This window comes from Neoarius graeffei, chromosome 1 (assembly GCF_027579695.1).
Source record: "Neoarius graeffei isolate fNeoGra1 chromosome 1, fNeoGra1.pri, whole genome shotgun sequence".
Classification (NCBI taxonomy): Eukaryota; Metazoa; Chordata; class Actinopteri; order Siluriformes; family Ariidae; genus Neoarius; species Neoarius graeffei.
Window position 1 is genome coordinate 8,821,361 of NC_083569.1, and position 14,363 is coordinate 8,835,723.

General features: G+C 41.5%; 1 protein-coding gene across 1 annotated transcript in view; it reads left to right on the forward strand.

Moving 5' to 3' along the window:
• rc3h1b (ring finger and CCCH-type domains 1b) overlaps nt 1–10,865 on the forward strand; it is a 53,639-nt gene extending 42,774 nt beyond the window's left edge. Inside the window, 3 exon segments of the mRNA XM_060929332.1 lie at nt 32–196; nt 3,621–3,721; nt 7,128–10,865. Of these exon segments, the coding sequence (XP_060785315.1) occupies nt 32–196; nt 3,621–3,721; nt 7,128–7,284 (423 nt within the window). The 3' untranslated portion in view covers nt 7,285–10,865.
• Nucleotides 10,866–14,363: the final 3,498 nt, after the last annotated feature.

Sequence of the window (14,363 nt, forward strand, 5' to 3'; positions counted from 1 at the left end):
CCAGCGCTCATGTTCCTAAATATGCATGCAGGCTGCGAGTAACTCCATGTTGCTGCAGAGAGAGGCCAGCGCTCTGAATGCTCAACCTCCAGCTGTTAATTGGCCTGTGGGGGGCGCCGTGTCCAGCGAGCAGCTCAGCCTCGAGCTTCACCACGTCGAGAGGGAAATTGGGAAGAGGACACGTGAGATTGCTCTGGTGAGTCCATGTGTAATTTTATAATGTGCTTTACTTATCCACATCTACAGTACTGAGCTCACATTCCTATTAAATGTTGCTGTCCAGCACTATAGCACCAGTGTTAACAGGAACTACAGTGGGGCAAAAAAGTATTTAGTCAGCCACCAATTGTGCAAGTTCTCCCACTTAAAAAGATGAGAGAGGCCTGTAATTTTCATCATAGGTACACTTTAACTATGAGAGACAGAATGGGGGGAAAGAATCCAGGAAATCACATTGTAGGATTTTTAATGAATTAATTGGTAAATTCCTCGGTAAAATAAGTATTTGGTCACCTACAAACAAGCAAGATTTCTGGCTCTCACAGACCTGTAACTTCTTCTTTAAGAGGCTCCTCTGACCTCCACTCGTTACCTGTATTAATGGCACCTGTTTGAACTCGTTATCAGTATAAAAGATACCTGTCCACAACCTCAGACAGTCACACTCCAAACTCCACTATGGCCAAGACCAAAGAGCTGTCAAAGGACACCAGAAACAAAATTGTAGACCTGCACCAGGCTGGGAAGACTGAATCTGCAATAGGTAAGCAGCTTGGTGTGAAGAAATCAACTGTGGGAGCAATTATTAGAAAATGGAAGACATACAAGACCACTGATAATCTCCCTCGATCTGGAGCTCCACGCAAGATCTCACCCTGTGGGGTCAAAATGATCACAAGAACGGTGAGCAAAAATCCCAGAACCACACGGGGGGACCTAGTGAATGACCTGCAGAGAGCTGGGACCAAAGTAACAAAGGCTACCATCAGTAACACACTACGCCGCCAGGGACTCAAATCCTGCAGTGCCAGACGTGTCCCCCTGCTTAAGCCAGTACATGTCCAGGCCCGTCTGAAGTTTGCTAGAGCATTTGGATGATCCAGAAGAGGATTGGGAGAATGTCATATGGTCAGATGAAACCAAAATACAACCCCGATTCCAAAAAAGTTGGGACAAAGTACAAATTGTAAATAAAAACGGAATGCAATGATGTGGAAGTTTCAAAATTCCATATTTTATTCAGAATAGAACATAGATGACATATCAAATGTTTAAACTGAGAAAATGTATCATTTAAAGAGAAAAATTAGGTGATTTTAAATTTCATGACAACAACACATCTCAAAAAAGTTGGGACAAGGCCATGTTTACCACTGTGAGACATCCCCTTTTCTCTTTACAACAGTCTGTAAACGTCTGCTCAAGTTTAGGGATAGGAATGTTAACCCATTCTTGTCTAATGTAGGATTCTAGTTGCTCAACTGTCTTAGGTCTTTTTTTGTCGTATCTTCCGTTTTATGATGCGCCAAATGTTTTCTATGGGTGAAAGATCTGGACTGCAGGCTGGCCAGTTCAGTACCCGGACCCTTCTTCTACGCAGCCATGATGCTGTAATTGATGCAGTATGTGGTTTGGCATTGTCATGTTGGAAAATGCAAGGTCTTCCCTGAAAGAGACGTCGTCTGGATGGGAGCATATGTTGCTCTAGAACCTGGATATACCTTTCAGCATTGATGGTGTCTTTCCAGATGTGTAAGCTGCCCATGCCACACGCACTAATGCAACCCCATACCATCAGAGATGCAGGCTTCTGAACTGAGCGCTGATAACAACTTGGGTCGTCCTTCTCCTCTTTAGTCTGAATGACACGGCGTCCCTGATTTCCATAAAGAACTTCAAATTTTGATTCGTCTGACCACAGAACAGTTTTCCACTTTGCCACAGTCCATTTTAAATGAGCCTTGGCCCAGGGAAGACGTCTGCGCTTCTGGATCGTGTTTAGATACGGCTTCTTCTTTGAACTATAGAGTTTTAGCTGGCAACGGCGGATGGCACGGTGAATTGTGTTCACAGATAATGTTCTCTGGAAATATTCCTGAGCCCATTTTGTGATTTCCAATACAGAAGCATGCCTGTATGTGATGCAGTGCCGTCTAAGGGCCCGAAGATCACGGGCACCCAGTATGGTTTTCCGGCCTTGACCCTTACACACAGAGATTCTTCCAGATTCTCGGAATCTTTTGATGATATTATGCACTGTAGATGATATGTTCAAACTCTTTGCAATTTTACACTGTCGAACTCCTTTCTGATATTGCTCCACTATTTGTCAGCACAGAATTAGGGGGATTGGTGATCCTCTTCCCATCTTTACTTCTGAGAGCCGCTGCCACTCCAAGATGCTCTTTTTATACCCAGTCATGTTAATGACCTATTGCCAATTGACCTAATGAGTTGCAATTTGGTCCTCCAGCTGTTCCTTTTTTGTACCTTTAACTTTTCCAGCCTCTTATTGCCCCTGTCCCAACTTTTTTGAGATGTATTGCTGTCATGAAATTTCAAATGAGCCAATATTTGGCATGAAATTTCAAAATGTCTCACTTTCGCCATTTGATATGTTGTCTATGTTCTATTGTGAATACAATATCAGTTTTTGAGATTTGTAAATTATTGCATTCCGTTTTTATTTACAATTTGTACTTTGTCCCAACTTTTTTGGAATCGGGGTTGTAGAACTTTTTGGTAAAAACTCAACTTGTGTTTGGAGGAGAAAGAATGCTGAGGTGCATCCAAAGAACACCATACTTACTGTGAAGCATGGGGGTGGAAACATCATGCTTTGGGGCTGTTTTTTTGCAAAGGGACCAGGACGACTGATCCGTGTAAAGGAAAGAATGAATGGAGCCATGTATCGTGAGATTTTGAGTGAAAACCTCCTTCCATCAGCAAGGGCATTGAAGATGAAACGTGGCTGGGTCTTTCAGCATGACAATGATCCCAAACACACCGCCCAGGCAACGAAGGAGTGGCTTCGTAATTTGTATTTCAAGGTCCTGGAGTGGCCTAGCCAGTCTCCAGATCTCAACCCCATAGAAAATCTTTGGAGGGAGTTGAAAGTCCGTGTTGCCCAGCGACAGCCCCAAAACATCACTGCTCTAGAGGAGATCTGCATGGAGGAATGGGCCAAAATACCAGCAACAGTGTGTGAAAACCTTGTGAAGACTTACAGAAAACGTTTGACCTCTGTCATTGCCAACAAAGGGTATATAACAAAGTATTGAGATGAACTTTTGTTATTGACCAAATACTTATTTTCCACCATAATTTGCAAATAAATTCTTTAAAAATCAGACAATGTGATTTTCTGGATTTTTTTTCTCTCATAGTTGAAGTGTACCTATGATGAAAATTACAGGCCTCTCTCATCTTTTTAAGTGGGAGAACTTGCACAATTGGTGACTAACTAACTAAATACTTTTTTGCCCCACTGCAGCTGCCTGTAGTCTGTGAACACCGATATAAAAATGTTTCTAGTGCACAAGTCATATATACATACATACATTAGTTTTATGTATTATTATGAGAGAGAGCGATACAGCCCACTTTGACTTGTGTTGCAGGAGAACCAGGCAGCACAGGAAGTCCAATACAAACTAAAGGCCACTGAAAATGGCCAGAGCGACCATAAAGCCCAACTGGAGGAGCTCTCTTTAGCACTGGGGTGAGTAACACACATTTTTAGAGATTTCAGAGATGGCCCAAACATATCAGCGTTTCAAATGTTATATTTAATTTCTTTCATTCTCTAATTCGGCCTCAAATTTGCTTCAGAAATGAAAGGGTTACTGTCCTGAAAACAGTTATCCAATGAGATTGAGATTGATTTTTTTTTTTTTGGTTTATCATCTCTAGGCTGAGAAGAGTTTAGAGCTGGCTCGCTCATTGGTTAGGACTTCATTGCCGGGACAGAAAGCCATGGCAGTATATGTTTATGTAGGAAGTGACCAAAAATTTATCGCCGTAGGCCCTCTCGAAGGCCACCGTGAACTTAACTGCAAGTCAGCGCAGCAGTGATGTCACCTTCCAGCCAGTGTAGCGTTCATCAGTAATGTTAGCGAATGCTAATAAAGCAGTCAAGTCAGTGCTATCTAGAGCAAGTAGCACAGGCTAACGACCGAGAAACTAAGATTTCTGTATTTTCCACTCAGACTTGAAGTGGAACTGAAGGCAAATTTTTTTTTTTTATCATCAAAATTCTATTGATCTCATTTTTATAAAATGTCGGAATGCATTTCTGACAGCTATTTTCTCACTGCTATAGCAAGTTACGAGTGTTTGAAATATGCTACGTAATATCAGTCCATATGTCAAAGCAATGACCGTAAACGGGATTCGTCGAGACCTGCGCGAGACATCGTAGGGCGGAAGTAAAACGTACAGCGGAAATCAAAGTGACCGACACCTGCCAACGTCGCCGTCCTTCGAATGCTGACGTAATCAAGCTGGAAGTTTTCCTTGTGTCCGAAATCGCTCCCTACTCACTGTATAGTGGGGACGCCATTTTGTAGTGCTGTCCGAAACCTTAGTGAGGATTATGTGGGAAATGCGCTTAGTATAATATGGATTTATTTACTGCAAAAAATACACGCATGCGCTTATTATTTTGAAAACCCATCAGCCGCCTGATCTGGCACATTTTAATTGTGCGACAGTAATGACGTAAATAACAGCGCGGCGGACTCGTCCTTACCCCGTCGTCTTTCCGACTCTTCTCTACTCCACGTTGGTTCGAAGTCGTATGGAATAATCTCCATCGCTGACGAAACTGGCAAATCTCGAAATCGGAATGATATGGCGATCTGGCTCCTGTGTAAACAGTTTTCAAAATGGCGGCGCTGACATTTCACGTTTGAAGTCTCGTGAAGATCGCACAGGTAAGCGACGCCTGCCGTGGACCAAACGAACTACATTCAACATGGCTGATAAGTGTAATATAATACGCCAATACGAGTCACGGTATAAGGTTACTAAAACCGAAAACGTAATTGAATAACACGTTAATTAAGAAATAAAGCCAAGTTTAAAAATGACTTCAGTTCCCCTTTAAGTATGATATACTTGACTATGAGTGGGGAAAAAATACCGTAGCGAGCGTACATGGAAGAAGCGCAAGTAGCACAGGCTTTAAATACTAGGTTTACAGAGTTAGTGTCTAGCGCTATACTTTCTGCTCAGATTCAGTCAAATGCTGCGGAACTGATAGGACAGTGTTTCACAGTACAGATGGATAATGACCCAAAACATACTGTGAAAGCAGCAGGCTATCGGAGAGCAAGTAGCACAAGCTAATGACCGAGAAACTAAGATTTCCGTCTCCGGACTCTTCTTCCATGCACGCTCGACAGTATTTTTCGCTCTGACCTAAGTATTCATTTCCCTGTGTAATTTACTTAGTTATGTTTAAAATCAACATCAACAACTCCACACAACGGAGCTACCTCATTTAAATCCAAGCGGTCAAGAATAGTCCTATTAGTCAGACTACGATGATAAAATTGTCTATCATTGGTTACATCTGCATCCCATTCAAAGAGGGTGCACATATTATTGAGCCTCCGGTGTATTTAAGGCATTAATGATGGGGCTTGATTGCTGTACTACCCTCCTCATCACCGGAGTTAAACCAGTCTTTAGTTCTGATAATAAAGCTCATCTCGAGCACACTCTAGGCTACAACCCCGATTCCAAAAAAGTTGGGACAAAGTACAAATTGTAAATAAAAACGAAATGCAATGATGTGGAAGTTTCAGAATTCCATATTTTATTCAGAATAGAACATATCAAATGTTTAAACTGAGAAAATGTATCATTTAAAGAGAAAAATTAGGTGATTTTTAAATTTCATGGCCAGTTCAGTACCCGGACCCTTCTTCTACGCAGCCATGATGCTGTAATTGATGCAGTATGTGGTTTGGCATTGTCATGTTGGAAAATGCAAGGTCTTCCCTGAAAGAGACGTCGTCTGGATGGGAGCATATGTTGCTCTAGAACCTGGATATACCTTTCAGCATTGATGGTGTCTTTCCAGATGTGTAAGCTGCCCATGCCACACGCACTAATGCAACCCCATACCATCAGAGATGCAGGCTTCTGAACTGAGCGCTGATAACAACTCGGGTCGTCCTTCTCCTCTTTAGTCCGAATGACACGGCGTCCCTGATTTCCATAAAGAACTTCAAATTTTGATTCGTCTGACCACAGAACAGTTTTCCACTTTGCCACAGTCCATTTTAAATGAGCCTTGGCCCAGAGAAGACGTCTGCGCTTCTGGATCATGTTTAGATACGGCTTCTTCTTTGAACTATAGAGTTTTAGCTGGCAACGGCGGATGGCACGGTGAATTGTGTTCACAGATAATGTTCTCTGGAAATATTCCTGAGCCCATTGTGTGATTTCCAATACAGAAGCATGCCTGTATGTGATGCAGTGCCGTCTAAGGGCCCGAAGATCACGGGCACCCAGTATGGTTTTCCGGCCTTGACCCTTACGCACAGAGATTCTTCCAGATTCTCTGAATCTTTTGATGATATTATGCACTGTAGATGATGATATGTTCAAACTCTTTGCAATTTTACGCTGTCGAACTCCTTTCTGATATTGCTCCACTATTTGTCGGTGCAGAATTAGGGGGATTGGTTATCCTCTTCCCATCTTTACTTCTGAGAGCCGCTGCCACTCCAAGATGCTCTTTTTATACCCAGTCATGTTAATGACCTATTGCCAATTGACCTAATGAGTTGCAATTTGGTCCTCCAGCTGTTCCTTTTTTGTACCTTTAACTTTTCCAGCCTCTTATTGCCCCTGTCCCAACTTTTTTGAGATGTGTTGCTGTCACGACATTTGATATGTTGTCTATGTTCTATTGTGAATACAATATCAGTTTTTGAGATTTGTAAATTATTGCATTCCGTTTTTATTTACAATTTGTACTTTGTCCCAACTTTTTTGGAATCGGGGTTGTGGTTAGTATATGAATACTAGTTCGGACTGGTCAGATCGTTGTTATGGTTATGCACCAGTACATCTTGAATACTGTTGTAACACACCGTGTATGTTTCCTCCTCCAGCGACGTCTCGAACGGCGTGAGCAGCATCGTACCGGCCAACAGTGTCGGAGGAGCCATGTTATCTCTGACCAATAAGACGTCTTCGCTCACCCTTTGCTCCGGAGAGCAAACGGGAAGCGGATCAGAGCTCCAAAAGAACGGCGTTGTTCATTCTTAAGAACAGCCGTAATCTCACACACACCTATTTGAGATTTGGTCATTTTCATTCAAGTGTGTTAAAACACTGTAACCGCTTTGAAGAGAAATGCACCAATATGAGGAACACGCACACACTTGTGCGTGTACATACACACACACACATCTGCATGCTGTTCCATGCATGCACAAAACACTTGTTTTATTTTAGAAAAAGAAATGAGCAGTATCTGCCGTGATTATGAACTTTTTTTTTCCTTTTTTGTTCTGTGAATGAGCTTTTGGTTTTGTTTTAAACAACTTCTCATCACCTGGAAACCAGGGCATCTGATTATCCTGTAACTTTTTTTTTTTTCTTTTCCTTTCTCTCTCTCTTCTCTGTCCTCGGCATTTATATTTTTACCCAACGCAACAAATCTGCGGCGAAGGAAAAGAGAAGCAAGCCGACCCTGTAGCATCTTGCAACAAGCTAATCTGAAAAACTCCCGAAAAATCTGTGCAGCCTTGAATATGATGTGACGGACCAGACACAAAAGTAGCACGGAAAGCCTTTTATCAGTCCATTTAGTATGGAGCGTCACTGCAGCTTTCCCCACAAGGCGTAATCGATACAGTGGTGAACCGGTTAAACAAAACGAGCCGGAGCTGCAGCTTCAGCGAACACGAGGGTTCGAGATGACTGAATCGATCGTACGACGTCATTTTAGTTTATGGTTTTGGCTAAAGAACTGTTCAGAATTTCTAAGTCGGGTGTGTAGAGCATTCTGTTTTATAGAATGTGTGCAAAAAAAAAAAAAAAGGGAAAAAAAACCCACACACAAGCACTTTCTTCCATGTTTTTTCTAGGAGCATGTAATTTTTTTTTTTTTAATTCGAGGAAGAACGTCTTTTTTTTAAATCCTTGTGTTCACCAGAGTCGCAGCGCCGTGCTTTTCTTCTTTTTGACTCCCAGCGCCACTTTGCGTGCCGCATGGATCGCAGCCTCGTTCACAAATTCCCGTCAATTCTCCCTGACTTCTGTGAAGTTGCTTACGTGGGTTTCCTGGTTCCGTTCGCATATTCAGGCTTGCCGCTGCACAGGAACGAGGGAACGGTGCTGGAACATTTGAGAAAAGCAAACCGTCGCAAGGCTTTTCAGAACAGATTCGGCTCCTCACACCCTCGGCAGTTCGCCTCGAATCGATTTGCCGCAGCGACGTTCACTCGAGCTTATCGCCTCGCTTCGATATACCGTAATTGTGTGGTTTTGCACATGATATTCAGCTGACTCGTCAAACCGAAAGATAAGGATGCCCCTGAAACCTGATCAAGACATGGACAAGCTCTGAAGTCTTCCTATAGTGATGACATTCTTCACGTGCTACATTTCGTTCTAGTCTCTTGAGACCGACTATGATATTAAGCTCCAATTTTGGGTGCAACCTCTTAAAGTGTAAGGTTATTTTGTGCTCTAGTTGTGATTTAATATTATATTAATGATTTATAGTCTTTTTTTTTTTTTTTTTAAATTACTATTCTTGTGATTTTGCTCGAGAAGAGCACGCAGCCTTTTCCAAACAATCGTCAAGATTGGACTCGAGCCGCGTAGCCGCGCAGAGACGGAGCTGGACCTTTTGTAAACGAGGTTTCCTTGTGCAAAACAAGCATCTTCTGCTTTGACGTGAAAAATCTCGCTAATCGGCTTGCTTTTAGCCAGGAAGGCTATCTTCTTTGATGTCATGGTCACACGGACAACTCCGTTTGTCTGCGATTTAAGCGAGGTTTGTTTACAGAGTCGAAAACTTTGCCGCTCGTGGTTTACACCCAGACAGGTGCCAACGTCTCGAACGAAAAAAAAATCTTAACAGACAGAATTTGCAAGAAGTGAAATTAACAGCTTGTTTTACACATCCAACGTCCGTTCCGCTTTCTTCTGCATTTTTTTTTTTTTTTTTTAATAAACTGTTTGGTTTGAGCTAGCTAGAAAAGTGGTGTAAATAAATAAAGTGAATACATATGTACACTTCGAAGCGGAGCAACAGAAAAGCATTTTCCGTATCATTTGGAGAACACGAGCTCAAATCCCATCGGTTATACGGTACACAGTCCAGTAGAGCAGAATCGGCCGCATCCTCGAGGTGGGAGGAGTGATGGCGTTATGGTCAATCCTAGTGACCGTACTAGCCAGCCCGTTTAAGCTGATGTATGCGGAAGATGGTCGATAGCCCTGTCCTCTGAATACTTCCTGTTTGGTGGGTGGGAATTGATCAAATCAGGAGAAAATTTTGGTAATTAAGTTGGCAGCACTGAATCCAGAATAGCGATAAATACTGCGCTTATCCAAATTCAATTCATGGTCAAAGTCCAACCAAAATGCCGTGGGAACCTTTGAACGAAGCAGTCTTGGGTTTGTAATACGTCACCACGCTCGTATTTAAAAAGCTACACAGGATTTTCAAGCTAAAGTTGGTTAAGGAGAGCTGAACGATTGGTATGAAACGAATCATACGTCACGTCCTTTCACATGACTCCTTGGTTTTGATTCGTCGCCTGACCGAACAAACACGGCTCTTGGTGAACTCTCTTCCATGGAATATCCGCCAGAACGAAGCGTTTTCTTGCCACGATTTCTCTCTCTTGCGTGTTTCGTGCGCGCAGATTAACATGCGACAGTATGGGGAATTAACCCCGCGCCCATGAACGGCACACAGCTCAGATGCTCATTTTATTTGGATTATGTGGGAACGCGCTGTAAGTATTTAATCGGGTTTGAGGATTTTTTTTTTTTTCCCTTTTGTACATTTTTAATAATTAGTGATCTCACGGAGTTCCTATCTCTCGCTTTGGAAGTTTTTTTTTTCTTTCTACGTTTTACAGAGGAAATCAATGTCGACCCTCCGTGTCCATCCACTAAAACTAAGTGGCATAAGACTCATTTATATAAGAAAAGTTTTGTGCATGTTGTTTTTCTTTCCTGGAGCAGAGGAGTCACAGTGTAAATGTGACGATCTTTGCGAGCAGGCCTGTTCCTAATGGATGATATTCATTTCTCTATGCGGATCGTGTCTGTTTTGAGCGGACCTGTAGCACTCGTTTAAACGATAAAGGTGAATTAACTCGTTTTTGAACCTTAACACTGTTATGGCTGTGTCTATATAAATTTTTTTCTTTTTATTCCTAACTTTTTTTTTTTGGGGGGGGGGAACAAACAAAAACAACGTACTGGCTTTTTTTATGATTATTTCCGAGTCGTCTTGTTTAAAAACAAAAAAAGAAAAAAAAAACTCTTAAGGTACAGGCTTGATTTGAAACAAGGAAAGGTTTTTTATATATAAACTTTAGATTATACTCCATTAAGGAATGTTTAGAACCATCTTACTCCAATGTGGATGTAGCCATTATTACGCCATTTTATGACTTTGTAAAAGAAATTCACTGTGTGAAAATTGGTTTGCATTTTTTGTATAATACAATCTGCTCTTTGTTTTTGTTTGAGAGTGAAACTGGAAGTTTGGAGGAGGAGGAAAAAAAAAACCCTGTGGTGATGGATTTAAAAAAAAATAAAATAAAATGTGTGTGACTGATTATAAATGAGAGGAAGGATTAAACAATATTGACATTTAAGTCTGTGTGGGTGTATTTCATCATAAAATACAGCAGTCGTTAAATATGACTTTATTCACACAATATACAGGGCTGCGGAATTCCGCGAATTTGGCCGCCAAAAATATAATTTTAGTAAATCATCTAATTTTGCAATATATTAAGGGGGTAGGGGTGGTTGTCTACCGACCGCTAGTAGTCTCGTACAGCGAGTGTCACCGAGCCTGGGAAAGAGCCTACCACAAATTGTTCTTTCTGTAACGACATTGGTATCTTTTTTTTTTTTCTTTTGCGACAATGACGGACCAGTTTACGGCATTTGTGCCATGCTTACAAACCATGGCGCGAATCTTGTAGCCCAAAATTGAGTCCAACCCGGAACAAATTAGTAACAAGCTGAATTTTTCAGAATATGTTCAGAATACCCTTCGGAAAAACATACTAAAAGTCCCCGGGAATCCACCCTGAGAAATTCAAGATGGCGTCCAAAATGGCCGCCGATTGGAGATTTTTCAATATCTCAGGGATAAAACATAACATAAATGCAATTAAAATGTTAAATTATGTTCTCTCATACAAGCGATGCAAATTCACCATTGTCACACTGTTAAAATTAAAATTAACCAAGATTACAAGGTCATTAATGTGGAATTTGATGGTTGACATGATTGACAGATTAGCTTAGTAGGCTACCTACATACATGAACATAATGTAAGACAACAATTAGACATCAATTTCCTTAGTGCATCTTTAAGCTTTGATAAAATATTAAAGGGAAATTAAATTTGAGAACTCTCTTCTAAAACTACAATGGCAAGCTGTTTCAGTACACTTCTTCAACATTCCGGCGACTTTCATGACAAAAAGGTCTGCCTCAATAAAAGCTCTTGCTTATAAACAATGAGTAGACTTAAACACTTCTCAGTGCCTCAGTTGTAATGCTTGGACCTTTGTTGTACCATCAATGAAGTAGGGAATTTATTCAAGCTTGTTTAAGGGTGGAAAAAAATTAATCTTTGAGTTTCTAGCGCCAGTCTTTATTACTAGCAATGCCAGTGTGTTCGGACAAAAAAATGACTAAACTCAGCATGACCTTTTAACATGCCATTTTTCATTTTACACCACCAATTTACTTTAATTAATATTAATGAAAATAACGCTACGTTCACACTGCAAGGCTTAATGCTCAATTCCGATTTTTTTGTGAAATCCGATTTTTTTGTGAGGTCGTTCACATTAACAAATATATGCGACTTGTATGTGATCCTCAGTATGAACGAAAAGCGACCTAAAAGTGTTCCGCATGCGCATTGCAGGATACGACGACGTCACACGCAGTGAGCATGGCCAGTGTTTACGGAAGTAAAACCGCCCGGTTGCGGTATGACCCATCCAATCTAGCTTGAATAGCTGCATCCCCCCAAATGGAAATCAGCTCCCTAACCTCTGCGTCCTTCCATTGAGAAGATTCAGAACCTTCACAGCCCGAAGCGTCCCTCGCATTGATGTCATGCGCAGGGGCGCAGATACGTTTTTTGAACTGGGGGGGACAAAGCTGCCAGCAAACCAACCCCAACCCCGATATGCCTGTCAAACTTGTTGTTAGTAACCATAGCAACCAAGCTCGAGCTCGCAACCTGTGCAGTCTGCGCAGCTCAACCAACCGAATATCAGTCTTTGTTTTATGTGAGTTGTTGCAACTATGTATACACTGCTGTGCACCTCAATAAACCGAATGGTAATTAGTCTTTTGATTTTTCCGTGAGGTTTGCCTTATGCAAAGAAAGACAGCATAGATGTTTTTTCCTCCCTATAAGTGGGGGGGACCGAACGAGGTGAATTTAAATCTGGGTGGGACGAGTCCCACCCTCTATCTGCGCCCGTGATTATGCGCCATGTTGTTGTAACTTTTTTTGAGAGACCCGCCGCCTACTTCAGCGCAGAATAGTGACGTTTGTGGCTTGTTGATGACGTGTAAGTCGGATGAATGCGACCTGGCGGTTCAGACTGAAGTCGCATATGAAAAGAGCGGATAGGAATCGGAATTAGCACCACATATCCAAACGGCCTGGGTCGGATTTGAAAAAATCGGATCTGTGTCGTTCATATTGTCAATAAAAGATCGGATACAGGTCACATATGGGCGAAAAGATCGGATTTGAGTCACTTCAGCCTGCAGTGTGAACGTAGCCTTAGTGCTCCAACCCCTAGTAATTGTGTTTGAACAGAATAGGATGATACGGAGTGAACGAGTAACCAATGGATCCACACTATACACAAATATACTGTTCTTATATAATGTTAATACACAATGTAATTAATACACACATGTTAGAATTTACTCTCCTACCCTACAAAACATATATTCTGACCTTTTAATTGCATTAATATTTTGTTTTGGGCCTGAGATATGGTCAGATCTCCATTTGGCGGCCATTCTGGACGCCATCTTGAATTTCTCAGAGAGCACAAGGGGGATTTCCGGGGACTTTTAGTATGTTATTCCTAAAGGTATTCTGAACATATTGAGGTATTTCACCCACGTGACCAAGTCACATGACGCAGCCATTTTGGACGGCACGCTTAAGTCCATCAGTGCAAGGCGGTATGAGATGGTGGAGACCTTTGCACATTTTAACAAGAAAGTAAGCTGTGATTCGTGTTAAATCGGATCTGTCTTTTATCACAAACACTGTACCCAGCCTTGGTATGGAGCCCTGTTTATTTATTTCTGTGTCCCGTTTCTTTCCAGCCTCTGTTATTGCGTTTTATGTCTGATGTCTGCTACATGCAACCCTAGACAAATTAACACTGCCTTGTTTCACTGCTCAGATGGGTTAACAAACACTGACCCATTTACTTTTTGCTGTGTATTTTATCAAAATTGCGTTCACTGATAAACTAACCTGAAATGAAATGATCACTGGAGTACTCTGTTGGCTCTCAATCCTGTCTCTTCACATCCATTTGGCCCTCTTGTCTGGGTCAGTAGGAAACCGGTAGTGATGTGTCGGTCGCGAACGATCCGGTTCAAAGAGCCGGCTCTTTGACGTGAACGACGGGAGCCGGCTCTTCGGTGGGAGCCGAATTAGTTTTTTTGTCCTTAGGTGCCTCAGAGACAGAGAGAGACTTTCACAAAAAAAGTTGCTGTCCGATTGCGTCTTTGTGTTGTCTATTACCATTCAAAGGAAAAAAAGTAGCATAGTGTACGCCTACTTTTTTTGGTTGATGTCATTCACAGCTGCGAAAATATGAAAATTGGTGTAATGCTTAAAGCTGTGGAGCGCAGGGGAGAGGAGTCTGTGAGGCACCTGAGGAGGGGAAAATCAGCTGTGTATTTTATATTGGTAATATAACACAGTTTTGCATTATGTTTGTGAGAAAATAATTTATTAATTGGTAAGTTTTATTTCTATAGCTAGAACATTGTTACACTGCTATACTTTACAAAGCTTTACAATGACTACAAAAACTAAAAAATAAAATGGAAAACATCCTATTGATAAAATATAAATAAT